General features: G+C 42.1%; 1 protein-coding gene and 1 non-coding gene across 4 annotated transcripts in view; both read right to left on the reverse strand.

Annotated features, from left to right (window-relative positions):
- fancc (FA complementation group C) overlaps nt 1–26,346 on the reverse strand; it is a 36,942-nt gene that overhangs the window by 5,336 nt on the left and 5,260 nt on the right. For all 3 annotated transcript variants that reach the window (XM_046346874.1, XM_046346876.1, XM_046346875.1), the window contains 10 exons: nt 22,998–23,085; nt 22,806–22,900; nt 7,804–7,911; nt 7,562–7,626; nt 7,306–7,470; nt 6,524–6,680; nt 4,066–4,121; nt 2,559–2,658; nt 1,686–1,761; nt 518–611 (listed from right to left, as the gene is read on the reverse strand). In XM_046346874.1, coding sequence (XP_046202830.1) covers nt 518–611; nt 1,686–1,761; nt 2,559–2,658; nt 4,066–4,121; nt 6,524–6,680; nt 7,306–7,470; nt 7,562–7,626; nt 7,804–7,911; nt 22,806–22,900; nt 22,998–23,085 — 1,004 coding nt within the window. The remainder of the gene's footprint in view (nt 1–517; nt 612–1,685; nt 1,762–2,558; nt 2,659–4,065; nt 4,122–6,523; nt 6,681–7,305; nt 7,471–7,561; nt 7,627–7,803; nt 7,912–22,805; nt 22,901–22,997; nt 23,086–26,346) is intronic.
- On the reverse strand, nt 17,900–17,973 carry trnaa-ugc. The gene has a single exon. It is a non-coding gene; the product is annotated as a tRNA-Ala (tRNA).

The raw sequence follows: 26,346 nt of genomic DNA on the forward strand, positions 1-26,346 counted from the left end.
GCTACCAAATACTAATTGAGTGTATGTAAACTTCTGACCCAATGGGGATGTGATGAAAGAAATAAAAGCTGAAATAAATCATTGTCTCTACTATTAATCTGACATTTCACATTCTTAAAATAAAGTGGTGATCCTAACTGACTTAAGACAGGGCATTTTTTACTAGGATTAAATGTCAGGAATTGTGAAAAGCTGAGTTTAAATGTATTTGGCTAAGGTGTATGTAAACTTCCGACTTCAACTGTATATGGGGGAAAATATCATGTTAAGCAGCAGCGGAGAGAGAAAATGGAGGTGAGGTGATGCTGGGAACCGCATCATTGGAGCTGAAGAGACATAGCTCATAAAACATGAACAACTCCCAGACACACAGATCATAACCAACTTGAAAAATTAAGTTTGAAGTTGTACAGTCTATTACATATTTATAACTGTTCATATTTATTGCTAGACTGACTGAACCAACGTCAGCACTCTGTGCCTGACTAATGAAAAGCCCAAGGTATTCCCCTCTCACCTGTTGGCTTCCTCTTCCTCCTCTTCCTCAGTGAGTCTCTGTAGTGATGCAGTGATCCAGGCCAGGTGTTCTGGCCACGCCTCCTGGGCCATTTCTGGGGGCGGGGGAAGGAGATGAGAGGGATGCATAACTCAAACTATGCATTGGTGTCAATTGGTCGCACGCAAATACTCAATCACTCACACACGCAGGCAGGCAGGCAGGCAGGCAGGCACGCACACACAGTGTGTAATGATTAACTTTGAGTGTTGGCTGGTAGCCAGCATGTTCCTAAACGGCACTGCTAGATGTCAATAAGCCATGCCTGCGGGGTACTTGGGTTTGGCAACACACTTTAACATACCTCAGAAAAAAATGGATAGGTGCAGTGAAATGAGTTGTTCTGCGGTGAAATGAGTTGTTCTGTGGTGAAATTAGTTGTTTCAGAGGGTCAGCCATAGTAGGTCGGTGCCCCTGGAGCAAATTATGTTAAGTGCCTCGCTCTAGGTCAAATCGACAGATTTTTCACCGCGTTGGCTCGGGTATTCGAACCAGACCTCTCGGTTACTGGCCCTAACCGCTAAGCTACCTGCCATCCTAGAACATTCAACATACTCATACAGGTATAGCCTAGACTACTCTGGCAGATGTGGATAACTGTATCATTCTGTGATGAAACATTCCCCTACACAAATAGACCAATATCCAAGCACAGTAGAGACTGATCTTGATCACTTTAAACATTACTGTGATGAAAGCAAGATATATTGAGTAAAGGGTAACCAAGGATAACGCTCAGTTACTGATATGATCTTGTGAGTATTGATGATGGAGAGGAATAATGAAAATTAGTAACTACCTTTTTCAAAGTACCATGTAGCCTAGTGGTTAAGAGCGTTGGGCCAGTAACCGAAAGGTCACTGGTTTGAATCCCCAAGCGGACAAGGTGACAAATCTGCCAATGTGCCCGTGAGCAAGGCACTTAACCCAAATTGCTCCTGTAAGTCACTATGGATAAGAGCGTCTGCTAAATTACTCAAATGTAAAAATGTTAATCACTTACTGATTTTAATGTAGCTGTTACACAGATGTTATAAGTAACAGTTATTGATTGGTGAGACACAGAAAGCCATTCATTCACTCGGAGGGTAAAATGATTTACACATAAGAGATCCCACACGCATCCTACCTGAAGGATGGGTCAGCAGAGGGGCCAGTAAGCTCTGGGGTGTGTGTGGGAAGAAGGCCTTCAAGGACACACACTCCTGAAACAAGAGGCGCGCGCACACACAGGTAAGAGGCAACAGACAAAGTTAACCTATAATACAATGCAGAACATTGTCAGAGCCCTCCAGTCGAGTTAGCAAGACAACAATGCAATACATCTAAAAATCCCAACCGTACATCCCAACCTAAAGGCTGTCAAATTAACGTTTTAAAAAAACATCAAGGCTTTTCCACTGCTAGAACAGAAAGAGGACCAAAAAGAGTGTGTGTCCTAGAGAACTGACTACACTGTAGATCGTATGGATGGAGGTCCCCTATAGCTGGCCCTAAAGGTGTGGCTGGCTGTACAGTTCAAATAGAGGTGAGCTCTATCTCATGATTTGTAGAAGATAAGGGAGTGTGTGTGTGTGTGTGTGTGTGTGTGTGTGTGTGTGTGTGTGTGTGTGTGTGTGTGTGTGTGTGTGTGTGTGTGTGTGTGTGTGTGTGTGTGTGTGTGTGTGTGTGTGTGTGTGTGTGTGTGTGTGTGTGTGCTTGGTGGTGCAGTATGGGGTGGTATGTAGATTGATGTGTTATTGAGAGTTGAGATGGAGTTCATATACTCAGGTAACACACCCTATAGTCGTGGTTGTAGTCTAGGCAACCTATGACTGTTCTGCCTGCTTAGGAACACCGAAACAGAACCACTAGAATGGGTAGCCCAATTCAAGTCAATGAAAGCCATTAATGGATGGACTGGCGTTCATTTTGAGTGCACCCATGACTTTACCAGTCAAATTGCCTAGAGGTTCCAAGGCAATTCTATTAATTATATTTCTATGTTTAGGAGCCTCCATACCTGAGGCTGCAGGGCTGCCAGTTCCCTGAGGAAGCAGATGGTGAAGGTGTGGATAAGAGATAGCAGAGTCTGGTTTCCCTCCACCTGCACCAGCATGGACCTACACAGAGCAGAACAGGACAATTAAGCCTAGTTTCCTGGTAAAGGCTATGACGCACGTAACTACTTCACAGTAGAGGCATTTGAACATAAACATTTATTTTGATCAAAATGCATTTTCCGGCAGAAATGCCTTCTGGAACATGTGCCTTAATAACAAACATGTATTCCATCCGTAAATACAAATAAAATTGTTCAATTACGAGCCTAGTTGGTTTAGCCATGGAAAAAGTCAGGAACCTTCCCGCTAGCCATGATTGGCTGAGATAATGGATAGGCTGGACATGCCAGGAGATGAGTTTGTATTGGTCTGCCATGTAGCATGCTTCTATCTATAATGTGAGTTGCTCAGTATATGTTGATAGTCCTTTCTACCGCTCTGTTTCAGAAAGATATAATGTTCGCTATCGAGAACTACAAAAGTTTGACTACTTTAATCAACAACATTGATGCCTTGAATTTAGCAGTGCTTTCGACAGAAAAAAGTGACGGGCTACTTTCTGCACACGCCACGGTCAGTGTGAACCGGAGTGACTTGACACAACGCTGGCAGAACAAGATGTAGCTACAAACAAATGTTAAATGGTTCCAGTCTACCGTAAAGCGTTCATCCATGAGTCTAGCTACATTTTCAGATATTATAAGTTTCTAATTTAGTCAGAAAGTAATTTTCATTGCAAGTTAAAGTGTACTGCTAGCTAGCTAGCGAACGTTAGCTTGCTGGCTCGCTCGCTAGCTAACATTATGCATATGATCTGTGTAGTAATATTATTTGAATCAGAAATCCATTTGCATTGATAGTTATAGACTAATGTTAGATAGTTAAATTGAGCCTAGTTGGTTAGCTTTAGCTACCTGCAAATTCATACTACGGCTATGACAATGTTTGTATTGGTAGTAGTATGAGTTGGGATGATTCCAGTTCATTGTTTAGCTAGCTAGCTAGCTAGCTACATGTCTTAACAGAAGACTCCACTTCTCCAGATGATTACATGACCTATCAAATCCAGGTGTGTCTGGTGGTGACTACGGCCATCTATTGCATTTCATGAATATGTCGAGACCGTAGTGACCCATCCACTTAGCTAGATGTGTCTGGGGAAGTTTACAGCTCTTCAGTAGGTGTACAAAAACATTCAAGGGCCATTTTCTCAAAAGTGGGGTTACAAGTTGATCCAACTTTCAAAGCAAAATTACTTTCCCATTGTTTCTCAACTGCAGTGTATTATATACCATTTTGTAGCTCTGAGTCGCTACTTTTATTCAATATAAAAAATATTTAAAAAATTTTAAAAAATCGGGGCGGTCTGTCACATATACACATCACTGAGTAATCAAATTGTTTACAGTAGGAATATTGTATATCTACTTTATTCACTTGTGTGAATGAAGCGTCCCAATGGCTCACCTGAAGATGTCGTTCACTATTAAGAATATGGAGCCGTGCTGGGAGCAGGCTTTAGGCTGAAACACATACAAACACAAACATGGTTACATATCAGCAGTCGCCTGTATGGATCAATTCATCTCATACACCACTTGGTGTCACTGTTGCGCCGTCTACCCTCATCAAAATGACACTTCCCCATTTTCATACGCTGTTCCTGACCATTAGTTTACCAATATTCTACTCTCTCTCTCTCTTTTCTCTCCATCTCCTAATGCAGCGCGCCATCATGTGTTTTAGATTCAACACGTTTTAAAAACGCCCCTGTGAAAACATTCAACAGCTGCACTGTACATGCGTGCCTCGCTCTCTCCTCGCGTCCTCTCCATGCATCTTTTACCCCCAGAACAACCTTAATTTATGCTCCCTCCAATCCCTCTCATGGGCTAGAAGGCAGTAAAAACATGCCACCTTCTGTTCCTCTCATAGCAATAACCCTTCATATAGGAAGACCACATGTCTCTCCTGGGCTTTGATCCTATATGAGAGAGGAAGGGAAGGAGGGAGAAAGTAATAGAGCAAGATAATCTGTGGGAAAATGCTGATTGCATATTTCAAACTACCACCAGAACTTCACAGACCCATCCCAACGCCAACCACCATCACTCCAACCTCCATCTCACCCAACCCATGGGCTCTGGTCAAAAGCAGTGCACTACATAGGGAATAGGCTGCCATTTGGGACACAAAGGTTGGAAGGTAAAAGGTTGGCGAGACCAATGCAAGAGACAGCCTAATTGATGCTCTGCTCCAACCCTGGAAGCAGAGAGGCAAGAGTAGTGACACTGCCCTAGCCACTGATCTACAGTCAGTTTTACCTCCCATTCCACCAATGGTTGAGGAAGATTTAGAGAGGATGAGCTGATCCTAGAACTGTGTCTAAACTTGTAGCAGACACGGAATGGGAGGTGGTCTTTGTAAAAGTAACTAGCCCCCTCTAGTGTTCATATTATGTCATTGCACCATCCTACCCAAGACCTACTCCATACACTGGACATCCAATCCTCGGACTCCCATCATCAATCGTGATACATATTTCTCATACAGTACGTCACCTCTCCTCTGCTCAGTTTAACAAATGAGAGATCAAATATGACAATCCTGGAGCCATACAAAAGGTGTGTGTGCGTGCATGTGTGTGTGTGTGTGATTGAGGGATGATGGTTTCCCCTAGTGAAAACAGATGGGTTTTTAGAGTCCTCCTCCATACATTCCACTAACACTTTAAGGAGGGTCAATTACAGCACGCACCAAACATCCTGTTGTTGGCAGCCTAGCCGGGTCCAGGAAGGCCTTGTGTATTGTTAGTGGGGGAGGAAGAGGGAGAAAGAACTCAAAACAAGAATGTGATACAAATTTTTATTTCCCATTTTTGATTGCAGTTTAAACAACTGAGGGAGAGAGGCGAGCCAGTCAGCTCCTAAGCCTTTCACACACTCACACGTACAAACAAACACGTGGGCGCACGGGCACACCCACACAGGCACACGGAAACACACACACACACGGAAACACACACACACACGGAAACACACACACACACACACACACACACACACACACACACACACACACACACACACACACACACACACACACACACACACACACACACACACACACACACACACACACACACACACACACACACACACACACACACACACACACACACACTACATGTCTCCATGATCCAAACAAACAGAAAGGCTCGGTGAAACACAACCTAAGCCTCCCTCGCTGTTAACGAGTTACGACAGACGCAGCCAACCAGATGCACTCAAACAAACAAAGCCGAAGACGCGCGTGTGTGTAAAACGCCAACGTGATAACGACAGGCCAATCAGCAGACGGATGAGGTAGAGTAAATAAACAGATCGAGGCAGGATGGAGAGAGGGATGAGTGAGGGATGGACGAAGGAGTAGTTTGTGTAAATAAACACACACACAGTACAGAGAGACAGAATTGTTTAGAGAAGTCCCCTCTCTCCAACACACCCGATGAGCAGCTTAGATTTAACTCGATATGAGAAGGGGGAGATGGAGAAAGCTGTAGGATTAAAGTACACCTATACTGTAGATGCTGTGCTTTCCTGAGTGTACACTGTAGGGCCCCAATCACTCTCCATCTCGGTAGAGGTAGAAGTTGCCCCTGACCACAGATCACAGGAGGCTGCAGAGGGGAGAACGGCTCAGAATAATGGCCCGGAACCACGTGTTTGATATATTTGATACCATTCCGATCCAGCCATTACCACGAGCCCGTTCTCCTCAATTAATATTCCACCAACCTCCTGTGCCACAGATCTAGGATCATATTACTCTTCCCCTAATTCTCTACTTACCATTTGGGAGGGGGGACATATCTGACCCTGTATCATTGGTTAGAGGTAACTCCTGCCTACTCCAAAATACATACCAGTAGTGAGTGAGTGATGGTGCTCTGTAGGTTGTGCGGGATGGAGGCTGGGTTGGAGAGCACAGAGTCCAGTAGAGACATCACTGCCCCCTCTAGGCTGGCCAGGTTATGGCACCACAGAGACACCACTGCCTGGGCCTCCAGAGACACACACTTTCTGCAACACGCACACACACACACACATTCACAGTGAAGGTCAGTGCGATGTCAGTCAACAAGATGTACTGAATGAAGCAGTGCGGTTGGCCTGGTGGTGACACTCCTTCAAACCTCATGGAGTGTGACATCGCGGCATGATTAGAATCGGATACCCCAGACCTTGGAGCAACGTAAAGCTAGGCAACGGCACAAGGCCTGGGGAGAATGTCGGCTTCTCTCTGACATTTTAAAAGGGGGAAAAACATTTGTTCCCAGGAGGTTGATCTTCAAACAGAACTCTCCCAACAAGTTTGGGTAGGTGGGGCATAAAAAGCGGGCGGGAATTGTGCTCATGGTTAGCTAGGCAAACAAGCGCATACGGCAGTGACCTTACCGGTGACGCGCTCCCCATTTCCGACTTGTCCTCTCTTGTCTCAACTAACGCCGGAACTTCTACAGAGGTGTAATCTGGAGCATTGCTACATTGCCGGAAGCAACCAGTCTGTCTAGAGAGACTACTGCATGATGGGTTTGTGTTCACTAGCATTCTTGTTTTCTACACTTCCAGCTCTCTGGTTCCGTCAGAGCTCCAAACACTGAGGGTTTAAGCCGCTGGAGAATGTTTTCCCACCCTCGGTCCTTACCTGGAGTAGGCGGAGCTTACAGCATCCAGGAAGTCCTGGCTGAGGGCTGCCTTATCGCAGGTCACCGGCCGCTGCAGCAACGCACCAATGAGAGGAGCAGTCTCAGGACATGTGACCAGGGGGACACATGCCACTGATGCAGCAAGAACGCTGTCACACGAACACCTGGGGGAAATGAGGTCACATCAGGGGAACGGAACAGAGCTAGAGTTGGGACGGTGCATGTGGTGGAGAGTAAGAGGAACAGACGCAGTACCTCTGGTTAGGGTCAGCCAAACTGCTGCAGCTCTCCCCAACCTCCTCCACTAGCAACCACACCATCTGACCAGCCAGAAGGACAAGTTACAGTACATACAGACACACACACACACACACACACATGCATAGACACATATGCGGGCGCACTTACACAGTCATGTAAATAAATACTATGAAATATATGACCTTTTAAATAATATCCTTCATTAAATGTGAAAGAACATCAACAAGCATTCATACCTTTCTTAGAACCTTTACATTGTATTCCTTTGGAGGCAGGCCCATATGTTTCACTAACATATGTGTTGCACTGTTCTCTTCTTCTGTAGCAAGCTGACATAACACGTTCTGGGAGGAAAGAAAATGTTCAGTAGGCTCCCACATTTAAAAAAATACTACAGTATACTATCGTATACATTCAAAAGTATTCACTGTGGGTTTATTTTTATTTTTATGGACTTTACTGTAGTATTCACTGTAGTATACTGTAGTATTTAGTTAACTATAGTATAAATACTGTAGTAAAATAAACACTATTATATACTATAGTTATTAATGCAGTGTTTTTGCGGATTGTAGTATACTGTGGTATTTACTGTGGTGTTTTTGCAGAAATTAATTTAGTATTTTACCTACTAAATGTTTAGGAAACCTACTAAATGTTCCATAATATAGGTAGGTAGGACAGGGGTCTGAATGCATAGTTCAGAGCTTCTGCTCTTTTCTATAACCTGTAGGGAAAACAATATGGTCTATACTTGGCATGTAGGTTTCTCACTTATGGCACAAATTGCAACATGGGGAGGGGAATAGGCAGGATACATGCTAATTAAATACTGTAGTATTTACTAGAGTTAAAAACGTGTAGTGTTTTTGCAGATAATACATTAGTATTTACTATAGTATTTTACAGTATACTACAACATTATTTAGTAAGTACTACACGTGATCGAGGGATACTACAGTGTGTAGTGTAGCATTCTACAGTATACTTCAGTTTACTATATAATTCTATAGTAAGTACAGTAGTATTCTATAATAAACTAGTATTTTTTTTCATGTGGGCTAATGACAGTATAAATGACTAACCTGATATAGTGTTTGAGTGTGTCTACAACTTCAAAGCTAATGAGTACATAGCATGATCATATGGTATCATATCATACCAACCACATGTGGACAAGAAAGGCATTCCAGTGGCTACATGAGAGCACATGTATGGACAACATATGAGCCACTTCAGAAACTAACATTCTTCTACGGGGGCCCTGGTTTTAACAAGCATATTTCCGAGGGGGTCTCCGATACACCAATAAACCAAACATGTATAAATCAGAGTCACAGAGTGAAAAATAATCTCATAACTAACACTATCCTCCATTCTAGGTCCTACCTAGTCCTCACTGGACAACACAGGAAAACAACACCGGGGGCCCGTTTCAGTAGGCACCAAACAGGAGAAAATACATTGAAACAGAACAAGTAGCCGAAGATCGCAAATGTTCACTGTGTGTGTTGTGTGTATTGAGTTGTGTCTCAAACACACGTTGCCAGTTTGACTTTAGCCATCATGCCACAGTCTCATAGACACACAGTGGAGCCCCCCACAGCAGAGACCCCCACAGCAGTCTTCCTGTAATGCTGGGGCAAAATAGGAGGATCAGTTTTGCCATTTAGATCACAATGAATAAGACAACATGGAGAGGGGGCACCTGATCCTAGAGGCTTGATACATACGGCCCCTTGTCAACTGCACAGTGTAAGGCAGTCTGTGCTGATGCACTGATCTAATGCTAAGCCCTCTCAGATGTGGTAGTGCTGGAAGGGTAAGCCCTAAGTCCAGGCCTCGGTTAGGGTGCTGCTAAAGCTGCTGGTGGTGGTGTGGAGATCACACTTTTCTCTTTCACCTTTGACCTTTTCACCTGACAACAATAACTGAGTGAACATTCTGCAGCTATTCACTTTGATCACAGCTACTATACGGTACATCCTCATGAATGGAGCCTTGAATCCATTCAAAAGTGCAAAAGAGCCAGATGAAACACTATGGATCGAGGACTACTGGTGAGTAGCAACTGTAGATTAGTAGAAACGTGTGTGTGTGTGTGTGTGTGTGTGTGTGTGTGTGTGTGTGTGTGTGTGTGTGTGTGTGTGTGTGTGTGTGTGTGTGTGTGTGTGTGTGTGTGTGTGTGTGTGTGTGTGTGTGTGTGTGTGTGTGTGTGTGTGTGTGTGTGTGTGTGTATAGAGAAGACTGGAGATCAGAGACAAGATGTGGGACAAGAGAGGAAACAGAAGATGTGAGATGAAGGAGAGAGAGAGAGGAAGGGAAGGAGACTGGGGAAGGACTGAGAGCCCTGAAGAGAAAGGCAGCCAGTCAGTCAGTGGGCTCTGTGGTTTCACACACATACAACCCAGGGCTGGGCAGAGTGGGTTTAGTGGGGAGCGCAGAGGAATGGAATGGTGAAGGAGAGAAAGACAGAGAGGGGAAAAGGGATCCAGTCAGACTCTCGGATGTGGGACGATGAGGGAGAAGGAACAAAATGGATGGGTGGCAAATGTTTGAGTTGTTTTTCTCTTGAAGTCTGTAGTTAAGCTGGCCTTGGGGGCACGGACGTACAGTTGGCGAACAGAAATCACTCCATAAGTCTAAAATTAAGAAAGAAAAAAACATTGCAAGGACTTGGGCTGGTTTTGATGGGCGATTCTTTGACTGCTGTTAACAATTACACAGTCATGATCGAGTTCTCCAAAACCCCTAAGAGACTGAAGTACTGCCTACGGTGAAATTGGTAGAGGACGAGCAGAAAGGGAGAGAAGGAGAGGAGAGAATAGAGACATCAGATAGTGACAGTGATGTAGTGGTGTCTGGAGAAGTGAGAATACTCTAATTTTGCCCAACATTTTCCAAACAGCCAGCCCGGGGAAAGAAAAGTGCCCTGTGTGAGAAATTCTATTAGAAACAGTGACATACACTCTAAAATGATAAATCCCACATTGGTCTTTCACAATCAGGCCAATCCAAGCGGTACTGTGCAAGTAGGCTAATAGTAGGCCAACTATTGAAATAGTTAAATGATAAATGAGGCTGTCAACTGAGTCAGAAATTCACCAGTTTCAGATTTTTCTACATTTTTTCAGGTTTTCGCTCTCAAAGTCACACTTTGTTTTTACAGTAAAACAAACAAAAAAAAGTATGTTCCATGTCCACAACAATGCTTAAACCACATCAGGAGACCACTTTTCAGGTCTGGGTAAAAAAAATCTAAGAATGTTAGTTTTTTTACCCTTTAATTCAAGTGTGCAGGTACCTAGAACTGTTGGTTGGTTTACACTGTTTCTGTAGCACATGAGATGGAGACTGGAAAATAAATGGCCACTTGATTGATGCAAATAATCATGATATCATTCTGACAGGTAGGCAGTTTAATAGAGAAGGGTTTTGGGAAAGCCTTTCCATCTACCAGAAGACGAGCAGGCCTATCATTAGCATCGCTATATTCTGTTTGAAACCTGGACGTTTTACTTCATATTTTGAGGCATGTCTTACCTTGCTTCAAAGTAGTCTATAGCCTAGGAAGGGATTTGAGGCAAATATTTTGAGAGACTTCCACATTTGAGTTCTCCTGCTCTAGGCTATTGGTTTTCATGAACCTTTCTTTCATTGCCTAGCAGCCAAAATACATGATCCTAATCATATTAGTAACCCATGATAGTTGTTGCATCTTTAAATCCCCCCTCTTTCTAATGGATATTTCCATCTCTGTCCATAAAACCAACCCCATTTTAGAACATTGTTTTCCCGCAAATTGCATTCAGGATCATTCACGCGTAGCCCTACCACCCTACCATTTTAAGCTAAACATTCCGATCTGTTCCTTCAGCCCTATTCAGTGATACGCTGTATACCTCCACCATCACTACTTTGATACGTATCAGTGGGAAGTGAGTGTACTCAATTCCCACTGAAAAAGAAATGGATATATGGCGTATACCCTCCCACTACACTAATGGAGTGATGAAGAGAGAATGAGATTAGCTGGACGGCAGGATATAGAGAGTAAGCGGAAGAAAGGATAAGGAGGTGGTGGTGAAATAGATATGGAATAGTACTTTGTTGTCCAAATAGTTACTTTGTCCCTCTCATACTATATGTGACTCGATTCAGGAAACTAGGCGTATGTTGCGCGCCACTACTTCACAGGAGAGACAAGTGAACGTAACTTTTTATTTTTTATTTGATAAAAATGCGTTTTTGGGCAGAAATGCCATCTGGAACATGTGAACTTTCATGTGCTTAATAACAAAATTGTATGCCATCTGTAAATACGAATACAATTGTTAAATTACGAGCCTAGTTGATTTAGCCACAGAAAAAGCCAACAACCTTCCCGCTAGCCATGATTGGCTGAGATAATGTGTTTGGCTGGCTCCATCAAAAAAAGTAAATGCAGCCTTTAGCTATGTAGCCACCAGCACCCATCAAACACTATACCCAGTCTGATGTGGAGGAGACAGGGATGGCCGGCTTGGTGCAGAAGGAAGGCAGAGAAGAAAGGATGAGATGGAGAGAAGGAGAGGGGGTCCCATAATGAGAGAGTTGTGATACACTAGGGCTCAAGAGCACTGCCACTCCTCCCTTTCCCTTCACCACTTCACACAGCACCAAATGCTGGGCTCACACACACACACAGAGACGACCCAAAGTTTCTGATTTAATAACATGCTGATAATAATAACTTTATTTGTAAAAACCAAAGAGATTTTCATACATTAGGCTCAAAGCGCTAATTTAGACGATGCCTTGGAGCCATACGAGCAGCTGATCAGTGTTAGCTAGGGCATTTACAGACACAGAAACTGGATGGCTAGAGCCTTTACAGACACAGAGACTGGATGGCTAGAGCCTTTACAGACACAGAGACTGGATGGCTAGAGCCTATACAGACACAGAGACTGGGTGGCTAGAGCCTTTACAGACACAGAGACTGGATGGCTAGAGCCTATACAGACACAGAGACTGGGTGGCTAGAGCCTTTACAGACACAGAGACAACAACATCGACACCAGAGACATGGAGAGAGAGAAAGAAAGAGAGGGAAAGAGCGAGAAGGGAGTTAACAGAAAGCAGGCCTGCATTCCAGGCCAGACGGCATAAGACATAGCATCACAAGGATGAATGGTTCTAGTTCTGGTTCCAGTCAGTCTCTACTGGATGATTCTAGTTCTGGTTCCAGACAGACTCTACTGAATGATTCTAGATCTGGTTCCAGTTAGACTCTACTGAATGGTTCTGGTTCCAGACAGACTCTACTGAATGGTTCTGGTTCTAGTCAGACTCTACTGAATGGTTCTGGTTCCAGTCAGACTCTACTGGATGGTTCTGGTTCTGGTTCCAGTCAGACTCTACTGAAGGTTCTAGTTCTAGTCAGCTGTGTGACTGTCACTCTCCATCTAACACAACCACTTTTCTGTCTCTAACGATTACAAAACTATTGAAGACATACAAGGGTTTTCCCTCACTCTTTCTCACATTATAAGTCATGAGTGGCTGGAGAAAAAGGCTGTGCGCTATGTGAGAAAGTACTGTAAGGCAACAAATCATGCCTTCACCACACACACACACGCCTCTCACCCCACTTCCCCTCTTATAGGTCAAAAAACATCTGGCAAATTAAAAGTTTACTTTAAAAGCACTGTTTTAATTAGCGAGACATTTTATTAGATGAAAAATTAATCAAAAGAATACACACACATATTTAATCTGGAAAATGTGAAGGTTCGGTATTGTTTATGGTAAGCCATCTGTGTGAACTCTGTGAAAGTTGAAAACCCTCGAATCCTTTCTTCTTCCTTCTCTCGCTCTTTCTCTGTCTCTAAAAACACTGTACATGCAGGTTAAAAGAAGGAGTAACTAGAGCTGATATAAGTTCTGCCTTTCATCTATTCTAAGGGTGAAAATTCATGCTGAAGCCATTTTATTTGCTTTTCATAACACGTTTTAGGGTTTGGGGAACAAAGGCTTGCACTAACTCAAACACATTAATAAGCCATTTCTTATTTGGGAAGAAATGGACTACAGGCAAGAGAAGTCCTGTTGAAAATACATTTGACCAAAAATCACTTCAATAGGCTTAGAAGAGTCAAAGTTATGGAGCGATTTAAGTGCCAAAAGTAACTATATTTGAGTATTTTTTAAATGTGTATTTAGATATTGAATTTGAATTCATAGATGAACGTATATTTCATGACTTGAAACTGAATTGAATAAATTGAATTCCATTTCAATTTAATAGAAAATTCTAATTCTATATTTCAAATAACATACCAGTCAAAAGTCTGGACACACAAACTCATTCCAGAGTTGTTTTTTATTTTTTACTATGTTCTACATTGTAGAAAAATAGTGAAGACATCAAACTATGAAATAACAGATATGGAATCATGTAGTAACCAAAAAAAAGTGTTACAAAATTAAAATATGTTTTATATTTGAGATTCTTCAAAGTAACCACCCTTTGCCTCGATGACAGCTTTGAGCACTCTTGGCGTTCTCTCAACCAGCTTCATAACGTAGTCGCCTGAAATGCTTTTCTAACAGTCTTGAAGGAGTTCCCAGATATGCTGAGGACTTGTTGGCTGCTTCTCTGAAACTCTTCCAATCCAAATCATCCCAAACCATCTCAATTGGGTTGAGGTCGATCGGGTGATTGTGGAGGCCGGGTCATCTGATGCAGCACTCCATCACTCTCCTTCTTGGTCAAATAGCCTTTACACAGCCTGGAGGTGTGTTTTGGTTCATTGTCCTGTTGAAAACCCAATGATAGTGGTGCTAAGAGCAAACCAGATGGAATGGCGTATCGCTGCAGAATGCTGTGGTAGCCATGCTGGTTAAGTGTGCCTTGAATTCTAAATAAATCATTGACAGTGTCACCAGTAAAGCATCCTCCATGCTTCAGTGGGAACCATACATTCACCCACTCTGTATCTCACAAAGTCACGGCGGTTGGAACCAAAAATCTCACATTTGGACTCGTCAGACCAAAGGACAGATTTCCACTGGTCTAATGTCCATTGCTCGTGTTTCTTGGCCCAAGCAAGTCTCATCTTCTTATTGGTGTCCTTCAGTAGTGGTTTCTTTGCAGCAATTCAAACATGAAGGCCTGATTAATGCAGTCTTCTCTGAACAGTTGATGTTGAGATGTGTCTGTGAAGCATTTATTTGGGCTGCAATCTGAGGTGCAGTTAACGCTAATTAACTTATCCTCTGCAGCAGAGGTAACTCTGGGTCTTCCTTTCCTGTGGTGGTCTTCATGAAAGCCATTTTCATCATAGTGGTTGATGGTTTACGACTGCATTTGAGGAAACTTTCCAGATTGACTGACCTTCATTTCTTAAAGTAATGATGGACTGTCATTTCTCTTTGCTTATTTGAGCTGTTCTTGCCATGATATGGACTTGGTCTTTTACCAAATCTTCTGTATACCACCCCTACCTTGTCACAACACAACTGATTGGCTCAAATGCATTAAGGAAAGAAATTCCACAAATTCAGTTTTAACAAGGCACACCTGTTAATTGAAATGCATTCCAGGTGACTACCTCATGAAGCTGGTTGAGAGAATGCCAAGAGCATGCAAAGCTGTCATCAAGGCAAACTTTGAAGAATATCTTATATAATTTGATTTGTTTAACACTTTTTTGATTACTACATGATTCCATGTGTTATTTCATAGTTTGTCTTCACTATTATTCTACAATGTAGAAAACAGTAAAAATAAAGAAAAACCCTGGAATGAGTAGGTGTGTCCAAACTTTTGACTGGCACTGTATACGCAGTTTCAATATGGTAAATATTACATTCATTGTCAGTGTATCAAGTTTACAAACTATCATTTGAATTTTACCAAAGTTACATGTATTATATGACGACCGACTCAATTCGATCTTATCCAGCAAAATTTGCAATTGTATTTTTTACATTGGATGAAAGTAGAGAAAATGGTGTATCATACACTACAGTTGAGAAACAATGGGAAAGTATTTCTGCTTTGAAAGTTGATAAACTTGTAACCTCACTTTTAAACTTCTCAGATGAAGTTTTGAAATTCAATTCTCTAAATTCAGATTCAAAAACATCCTGGTACTTTGCCAGCAAGGAATGCTAGAAGAGAACAGAAAGAATCAAACACTCCCTGTGGTTTCTGGTGGTTTCTGAAGCCAATGTTGAATTAATTTTTCTTCCTGAATTTTGTTCTAGTATTTGAACCGTTTGGGCTAGAAGTTATGACACCATTCCTGAAAGCTAAGAATCTCTGAAACATGATCGTGCCTTCTGTTCCCCTCTATGATTCTCACAGGACGTGCAGAAGGTAGTGTGATAAACCCAGCAATTTGCCACCCATAGCAAAATATACTGAACAAAAATATAAATGCAACGTGCAACAATTTCAACGATTTTACTGAGTTACAGTTCATATAAGGAAATCAGTCAATTGAAATAAATTCATTCGGCCCTAATCTACTGATTTCACGACTGCGCCGGCAGTAGCCACACTTGGTTTTACTCCTTAGTTTCATCAGCTGTCCGTGTGGCTGGTTTCAGATGACCCTGCAGGTGAAGAAGCCGGATGTGAATGTCCTGGGCTGGCGTGCTTACACAGGGACTGTGGTTGGACGTACTGTGAGGCCGGTTGGACAAAGTGCCAAATTCTCTAAAACGATGTTGGAGGCGGCTTATGGTAAAGATATTAATATTCAATTCTCTGGCAACAGACCTAGTGGACATTCCTGCAGTCAGCATGCCAATTACATGCTCCCTGAAAACTTGAGACATCTGTGGCATTGTGTTGTGTGACAAAACTGCACATTTTAAAGTGGCCTTTTATTGTCCCCAGCACAAGGTGATCATGTAGTGATCTACCACCTGTGAAGTGGATGGATTATCTTGGCAAAGGAGAAATACTCACTAACAGGGATATAAACAGATTTGTGCACAAAATAGAGAAATAAGCTTCTTGTGCATATGGAATATTTGATTTCAGCTCATGAAACATGGGACCGACGTTACATGTTGCATTTATATTGTTGTTCAGCATAGTTTAATAGCCCTGTCATAGCCCTTCTACAGATCGCATTACCCCTCCCTATTTAATCTTGCTCTGGTGACTGACTGGGTTCAAACCAGGTCTCTTTAATGTCACAAGACTGTTAGCCCACTTACCTAAAGTTCCAGGGGTTGCATTAACCCAAAATTCATAATTTTTCACAAAACAAACATTTATTAGCGCAAAATGTTTTGGGTGTTGCATTCTGAAAATGCAGGTGTATTGACAATTACATTTTAAGTTCCAATTTTTATATATATATTAAAGACTTGATTATCTGAAACTCCTCAATCCTCCAAACCACTTGCTCTCTCTCTCTGACTGTCTACAGGGAGGATGTAGGCTGTGTGACGGGAGTCTCTGTCAGTGGCATTTGTGACGTGTTCCCAGCACACACTCAGCTAGCTGCCCTTGCTGAGGTCCTCCTTGTGTCCAGTGTTCCCGCTGAATTCTAACTCAAGAAATTCTCCCACATTGGCATTGATCACCAAGAGGTTCTAATTGCACCGATCTTGAACTGACCAGTAGGAGATCAGGAAGTTAATGTAAAGGACGACACACTGCTTGGTTCAGGGTTCATACACATTTTGACAGATGGAATTTCATGACTTTTCACCAAATTTCCATGACCAACAATTGGTGGTGTCTCAACACTGGAAGACTGCTCTTCTGATCCCATGTTCGATCCCCTGTCATTGAGCAAGACACTTAACCCCCCCAAAGTAGAATACCTGTTAGGCAACTGTCTAAAACACATGTGGTCAACCCTCAGTCTGAAGAGATACTGGGTGTGCAGGCTTCTAATCAAGCCCTGCTCAAACACATCAGTCAGTTTATCAAGGTTTGTTTGAGCAGCTCATTTCTAAATTGTGGTTTGTTAGAGGGGTTAGGAATAAAAGCCTGCACACCCAGTAGCTCTCCTGGAGGATGGAGCACCCTTGATGTGAAACATTACAACCAAATAAGTTTTATGCCTTTTTGAAATAATTCACTCATTCAATATATTAAAGATAAATGACTATGGTAGGCTACACATTTTTTTATTGAGCTGAGGCAAGCCCACAAATTGTCTTCAATCATATTTATCACAGTTAGAACAATGAGACAAATATTTCACCAGATGTATAAATGTGAAGCATCCATTTGGCGTTTCCACTTATTTACATTTTAGTTGCTCTTATCCAGAGCGACTTACAGTAGGATACGTTTTCATACAATTTTTTTATCGTACTTGTCCCCCGTGGGAATCGAACCCCCACCCCTGGCATTGCAAGCACCATGCTCTACCAACTGAGCCACACGGGACATAATATGGTATTGATATGGTAGTTAGAGGAAGTCCAGTGTTCGGCAGTTGTTGAAGATGGATGTTGGCAGACATTCTGCAAATTCTCTCATCGATGAAAACATTTGATCACAATACAGTGTTCTGTTACCAAAACTAGAATCGGTTAAGAACAGAGTGGACTAAGTTGTGTAGACGTTTCCAAAAACGGTGTTGTTTAGGAGTGCAAAGGCTAATTGAGTTATTGCACACGTGCACGTCACAGAGTAGGTGTTCCCTAATGGAAATATGCTAATTAATACTAGAACATGTCAATAGCATCTCGCTAGCTCGAGCTTGGCCCACCCCATTATTGCTTGTTCTGCCCACTATGACTCATTTGTTCCCATTGGAAAGGACAGGCTGTCGTCTATCTTCGGTTAGTTAGACACATTTTTTTGTATTTATATTAGAAGTGTTTAGTTTGCAGGCTGACTAGCATTGAGTTACAGTGCCTTCAGAAAACATTCATACCCCTTGACTTATTACAGATGTTGTTGTGTTACAGCCCGAATTCAAAATGGATTAAATTTATATTTTCTCTGACTCATCTAGACACAATACCCCAGAATGACAAAGTGTAAACATGTTTTTAGACATTTTGCAAATTTATCGAAAATTAAATAGAGAAATATCTCATTTACATATGTATTCACTCCCGAGTCAATACTTTGTAGAAGCACCTTTGGCAGTGATTACAGCTGTAAGTCTTTCTGGGTAAGTCCCTAAGAACTTTCTACACCTGGATTGTGCAATATTTGCCCATTGATCTTTTTTTTAAATTATTCAAGATATGTCAACCATTTTCAGGTCTTAATATAGATTTGTCAAAACTGTTACTCTGCCACTCAGGACGATTCACTGTCTTCTTAGTAAGCAACTCCAGTGTATATTTCGATTGCTCAGTTTGGTCGGGCAGCCAGCTCTAGGAAGAGTCTTAGAGGTTCCAATCTTCTTCCATTTAAGAATGGAGGCCACTGTGTCCTTGGGGACCTTCAATGCTGCAGAAATTGTTTGGTACCCTCACCAGATCTGTGCCTCAACACAATCTACGGACAATTCATTTGACATCTAGGCTTGTTTTTTTCCCCTCTGAAATGCACTGTCAACTGTGGGACCTTATATAGTCAGGTGTGAGCCCTTCCAAATCATGTCCAATCAATTTAATTTACCACAGGTGGACTCCAATCATGTTGTAGAAACATCTCAAGGATGATCAATGGAAACAGGATGCACCTGAGCTCAATTTCGAGTCTCATAGGAAAGGGTCTGTATACTTATGCAAGTAAATAAGGTACTTTTTCTTTCAGTAAAAAAAAAAAAAAAACGTTCAAACATTTCTGAAAATGTGTTTTTGCTTTGTCATTATGGGTTATTGCGCGTAGGTTGAGGGGATTAAAAAAAATCAATTTTAGAATAAGGCTGTTGCGTAACAAAATGTGGAAAAAGTGAAGGGGGCTGAATACTTTCCGAATGCACTGTACATTTCACATTTCCCCTAATGTTATTAGACTACCTCTTTTCTCTCTCGTTTCTTACTTAATTTCTTCCTTGCTTTCAACAGTTAAATTAAATAATTTCAAACTACCTGTGAGTTCTATTGGCTGCTGTATTTAACATTCAGCAAACAAGAGCTTGCGTCCCTCTTCAAATAATCTATTGGTATAAGAAATGCACAACAAAAAATATCCAGTAAGCTATTCTAGTCTTGCTTTTCCAGCATGGGACTCCAAGAGCTCAGGAAAGTTTAAGGAGAGGCCAGCAGAGCACAGGTGCGTGCATATTGCGCAAGAGACAAAGGTTATAAATTAGAAGCTTATTATACATAACCCATTATTAATTAGCTAAATATAAGGCTAATACTGCATTGACTATTACCTGAAAGGGGTAGGCTAGGACATCTATCGGGCTAAATAAAGTATCAATCTAGAACAGGATGATGTATTTTGGATGCAATTTGAATTGGTGGAGAGAGAGAGACACAATATTTGAGTGATAAGCTGTTTTAAAACTCTGCAGCTGCAATAAAACATTTTTAAAAATCTTTAAAATGACAAAATAAGGTGACCCCCGAAAGCCAGATGGAGATGGGTAAATTAAGACACACATTCGGCCTTTATATTACTGTAGTACAGCCTATGCTACGAAAATAAGTTACCATGGTGAGATGGTTGGTCTACGTGCATTGTGAACTGTGCTCCATACTGAGATGGGCAGTCTGTCCCTACCCTGAGTGTTGATGTCTCATCATGCAGAGGCTGTAGAGAAGCCAGATTTAGACATCTCATATCATTTAACAGTTCCATTTCACACCATGCTCTTCAATTAATTAGAATTTACCGGTTTCTCGCAGTTATTTATCCTGGGAAAAGGTTGTGGTTTTGGGTGGTAAATCTCAGTAACCAGGTTCCTGCCATTCAACCCTAGCTCAGACACCCATACATACCCCACAAGACATGCCACCAGAGCAGAGTCTTGGAAACACACAGTATTACATTGAGCCATGACTACATGGAACTCACTTCCACATCAAGTAACTCAAGCCAGCAGTGAAATCAGATATTTAAAAAACAACACCTCACTGTGTTGAAACACACACCCTAACACACGCACTCTACACACAAACATTACAATATTGTAGTATAAATTAATGTAAGTATTACAAATAAATTGTATATTGTAAATGTGTAATAATAGAATAAATATGTAATATCTTGTATCTGGTTTTGTTGTGATGTAATTGTTTTAATCTGGACCCCAGGACGAGTAGCTGCTGCTGCCTTGGCTATTGAGGATCCTAATAAATACTAAATACCGCTTCCCCCCCATTTCAGCTCATATGGAGACTCGAACTCAGGACCTCTGCCCCGAAAACACTGTCGGAGCTAGGAACAATAAGGATTTCGCTACACCCTCAATAACATCTGCAAAATATGTGTACACAACCAATTACATTTGATTTGATATTTATCACAATGAAACAGATACATTTCAATTGAATTTTAAAATTGAATGCAATATCCATTCAATTTAGTTTCAAATCATGAAATACAAGTTACATTTATGAATTCAATCAATTTGTGCATAAAAATTCTAAGATATTGATTACAAATACAGTTTCTGTTGGCGCTCAAATCACTCCATACAAAATACTCTTTGCTTTAAGAGAACTTACTATGGCTGTTAAAGTATACAGTACCAGTCAAAGGTTTAGACACACCTACTCATTCAAGGGTATTTCTTTGTGTACTATTTTCTACATTGTAGAATAATAGTGAAGACATCAAAACTAGGAAATAACATATAGAATCATATTAATCAAAAAATTGTAAACATATCAAAATATATTTTATATTTGAGATTCTTCAAAGTAGCCACTCTTTGCCTTGATGACAGGTTTGCACACGCTTGGCATTCTCTCAACCAGCTTAATGAGGTAGTCACCTGGAATGCTATTTAATTAACAGGTGTGCCTTGTTAAAACTGAATGTGGAATTTCTTTCATTCTTAATGCACTTGAGCCAATCAGTTGTGTTTTGACAAGGTAGGGGTGGTATACAGAAGATGGTATTTTACCAAATAGGGCTAAGTTCATATTATGGCAAGAACAGCTCAAATAAGCAAAGAGAATCGACAGTCCACCATTACTTTAAGAGATGAAGGTCAGTCAATACGGAACAGTTCAAGTGTAGTCGCAAAAACCATCAAGCGCTATGATGAAACTGGCTCTCATGAGGACCACCACAGGAAAGGAAGACCCAGACTTACCTCTGCTGCAGAGGATAGGTTCATTACAGGTACCATCCTCAGAAATTGCAGCCCAAATAAATGTTTCACAGAGTTCAAACAGACATAACGCAACATCAACTGTTCAGAGGAGACTTTCGATTTGCTTCAAAGAAACCACTACTGAAGGACACCAATAAGAAGAGACTTTCCTGGGTCAAGAAACACGAGCAATGGTCAAAGACCGGTGGAAATCTGTCCTTTGGTCTGATGAGTCTATATTTGAGATTGTTGGTTCTAACCGCCATGTCTTTGTGAGACGCAGACGAGGTGAACGGATGATCTCTGCATGTGTATGTTCCTACCGTGAGAAATGGAGGTGGTGGTGTCATGGTGCTTTGCTGGTGAGACTCAGTGATTTATTTAGAATTCAAGGCACACTTAACCAGTATGGCTACCACCGCATTCTGCAGCGATACTCCATCCCATCTGGTTTGCGCTGAGTGGGACTATCGTTTGTTTATCAACAGGGGAATGACTCAACACATCTCCAGGCTGTGTAAGGGCTATTTGACCAAGAAGGAGAATGATGGGAGTGCTGCATCAGATGACCTGGCCTCAATCACCCGACCTCAATCCAATTGAGATGGTTTGGGATGAGTTGGACCTCGTTGGACCGCGAAGTGAAGGAAATGCAGCCTAAAAGTCCTCAGCATATGTGGGAACTCCTTTAACATTGCTGGCAAAACATTCCAGGTGAAGCTGGTTGAGAGAATGCCAAAAATTGTGCAAAGCTGTCATCAAGGCAACAGGTGGCTACATTGAAGAATCTCAAATATATTTTGATTTGTTTAACAATTGTTTGGTTACTACATGATTCCATATGTGTTATTTCATAGTTTTGATGTCTTTGCTATTATTCTACAATGAGTAGGTGTCCAAACTTTTGACTGGTACTGTATGTCTCACTGTAAGTTATGGAATCATAGACAAGGACACAGGTGTAAGTGCTAAAAAAAATTGTTTTTGTGCATACAAAATATGATTGATGAAGGGATAGAATGATTGATATATTGATAGATTATTACCCGTATCCACTGGTTGGCCTTCCTCTCAATAGCGTTATGAGGTTCCTCTGAATACAGACTCCACAGACTCTGGAGCAGGAGTGAGCGGCTCTCAGCTGAACACAGGACACACAACAAAACACAAGATAACACATTAGGCAAGGCATCCATCCATCCATCCACCGAACCCTACCCGATTGACAGTCCACTTACCATCCACAGTGACATAGGGGTTCCAGCAGAGGCGGCCGAGGAACTGGCCTACGAAGGGAATAGTCCTCATGGTCTCTGTGGTGGAGCTCTGGAAACGCACAAAGCACAGACACTAACACACTCCACACCAACATGACTGGGCCAAACCAAGGCTGTGTCCCAAATGCCACCCTATTCCCTATGTAATGAACTACTTTTAACCAGGACCCATCTGTTCAAAAGTAGTGCATGGGATTAGGGTGCCATCTGGGACAATACCCTATAACTGACTGTATGTACTGTAGCATACACTACCATGTACTGTAGCATACACTACCGTTGAAAAGTTTGGGGTCACTTAGAAATGTCCTTGTATTTGAAAGAAAAGCACATTGTTTGCCCATTAAAATAACACCAAATTGATCAGAAATACAGTGTAGACATTGTTAATAACGTAAATTACTATTCTAGGTGGAAACGGCAAATATCTACCGAAACAGACGCCTCACAAGTCCACAAATGGCAGCTTCATTAAATAGTACTCGCAAAACACTAGTCTCAACGTCAACAGTGAAGAGGTACTCCGGGATGCTGGCCTTCTGGGCAGAGTTCCTCTGTCCGGTGGGCCAAACAAAGGCTGTCCCAAGAAGGCCAGCATCCCAGAGTCGCCTCTTCACGTTGAGACTCGTGTTTTGCTGGTACTATTTAATGAAGCTGCCAGTTGTGGACTTGTGAAGTGTCTGTTTCTCAAACTGGACACTAATGTACTTGTCCTCTTTCTCAGTTGTGCACCGGGGCCTCCCACTCCTCTTTCTATTCTGGTCAGAGCCAGTTTGCGCTGTTCTGTGAAGGGAGTAGTACACAGCCTTGTACGAGATCTTCACTTTCTTGGCAATTTCTCACATAGAATAGCATACACAACTACAGTGTGTACTGTAGCATATACAGTACCATGACAGGGTTTCCCAAACAGATTGCACAAGTGGGTCCTGGCAATCTTAAGTAACTAGAGTAAAAAAACTAAAAACAAAGCATTCATAAGTTTAGTACAAGTTTGTTTTTCACATTTCACCCATAAACATTTCCTGGGTTTAATTTTCCCCCAGAGCGAGAACACATCATGTGTTGAGAAATGTGAGAGATACACAAAACAGATGGGCCAGGTAGTGGTGTGACGGGCCAGGTAGTGGTGTGACGGGCCAGGTAGTGGTGTGACGGGCCAGGTAGTGGTGTGACGGGCCAGGTAGTTTGGGGTGTTGGGGCTCAGCCTTGCCCGCTTACAAACTGTACGCGAGTGTGAGTGTGTGTGCTTTTTTTAAGCGAGCATCTGGTTGTGCGTGGAAGACTCTTCAGCTCACAGCAACAAGGGGCCACTTAAAACTTTTTCTCCAGCCAATTAAAAATGGAGAGCTTGTAGCAGAACACTGTAGGGAATGGCAGCTAGTCGTTGCCAGCTTAATACTGACCAAAGGGTCTGTTCAGAAGGGTGTGACGCTACGAAATGTTCAGAAATCACTGATCTCTACCTGATTCGATAAGAGAAAGCAAGGTTACCAACCTAATTCCAACCTATGATTGCCCAAGGTAGAGCGGAAGGAAGGAAGCATGCATTTCTCCAGTCGTAAACAGAGTCCCTGATGTCATTCATTGGAACCTGGGGCGTTAACGATGTAGCATCCCGTGTGTGACACAGCCAGGGCGGTACTGTTGTCGCATTTCTTTTCGATGGCCCCTCTATGCATCACTTCAACATGTGCTCGCCCTGCCAATGTACTGTACACTGGAACACACTCAAAGCGTCGCACTCTTTTCAATCCTGTACATAACACATGGTCTCAGTTTAACATGACACGCCTGTGTGTGTGTGTGTGTGTGTGTGTGTGCCCCCTTGTATGACGCAACCCAGAAGGAATATTTATTTACAATAAGATCTTTATTACAGTTTGAGGCTATTGAAACATACCATACAGGCCTCAAAGAAAGAATGAATGAGCCGTCGCAACAGAAAATCATTATCACCAATTACCAGAGCCAAATCAGCATCACGTTAGTGACTGGGCACACTAATACTGTCCCTCATAAAAAGCAGAGCTTTAGACATGCTGTATCTACTGTGCATACCAAGACATCTAGGAACAGAAGTGGCCGATTACGTGGTGATCACAGGGAGTTTATGGGACCCTTTGTCTGTCCAACGATGTCATCAGGGCAAAGATATGACAAAGCAACGTCAATCCACTGATCTATAGTGCACTACTATGGGCCCTGGTTGAAAGTGGTGCACTACTGTGTACAGGGAAATGGGGTGCATTTGAGACTCAACCCTTGCCTCCCTTGGGCAGTACTGGAGACATTCATTCCCATGGAAGGTGTCAGTGGTATAGGTAAGTATCTAAGAGCTGCGTACTCCACGTACGCACACACTGCCACGCACACACTGACACCAACTCGCACTCACTCGTTCGCACATGCATGCACACACACACACACAGACTTGTAATGCTGACTCTTAAGTGAGTGTGTATATGAGTGTATCCAGCAGGCCCCCACCAGCCAGAAGGAAAACCAAACACACATACAGCTCCTTGGGTCCTAACCCAAAGCAAATTAGGAAATGGATATTAATTGGAATATTTTTTTTCATCCTCGAGGCGAAAGCCACAATAAAGTCTTCTAGTCATCAAAGAAGGCAACACTGGTGCCGAGAAGTATTTTACTTAACCACTCTTTTATGAGCCCTCTGCCGGGAAAGGATTTCACTCCAATTAAGCGATCCTTCCCTCTCTCCTTCACACTCATTCACTCCCTCCCTCTCCCTCCCTCCCTCCCTTTCACATTGCAGATGCTCTCACCCTGGGGCTGACATAAAGTGGGGTTGAAATGATTGACCCCTTGATAAAGGTAAGCAAATATTACTGTAGAAAATAAATAATTCAAATACTGTGCTGTATTGTAGACAAAAAATATATATATATTTTATAATAATACAATTGTTCAGAGGGGAAAAAAAAGAAAAGGGTCAACATAATTGACACCTGTTTTCAATACCTCCTCTTCCATGGATAACGGCAGCGAGCCTTTTTCTAAAATGTTTTCGGAGATTGGAGAGCACATTGGGAGGGATATTCGACCATTTCTCCATACAGAATCCTTCCAGATCCTTGATGTCCTTTGTGCATTTGGACTGCCCTCTTCGATTCAAACCATAGGTTTTACAATGGGTTTCAACTCCACTCCAGAGATTGCCATTGCAAAAATGTTGATTTTGTGGCCAATTAATCATTCCTTTGTGGATTTTAATGTGTGCAAGATCCACATGCGGCCAAATTCCAGCCTCCTGGCAGAGGCAACCAGATGTTGGGCTAAAATG

This window comes from Oncorhynchus gorbuscha, linkage group LG04 (genome assembly GCF_021184085.1).
Source record: "Oncorhynchus gorbuscha isolate QuinsamMale2020 ecotype Even-year linkage group LG04, OgorEven_v1.0, whole genome shotgun sequence".
Classification (NCBI taxonomy): Eukaryota; Metazoa; Chordata; class Actinopteri; order Salmoniformes; family Salmonidae; genus Oncorhynchus; species Oncorhynchus gorbuscha.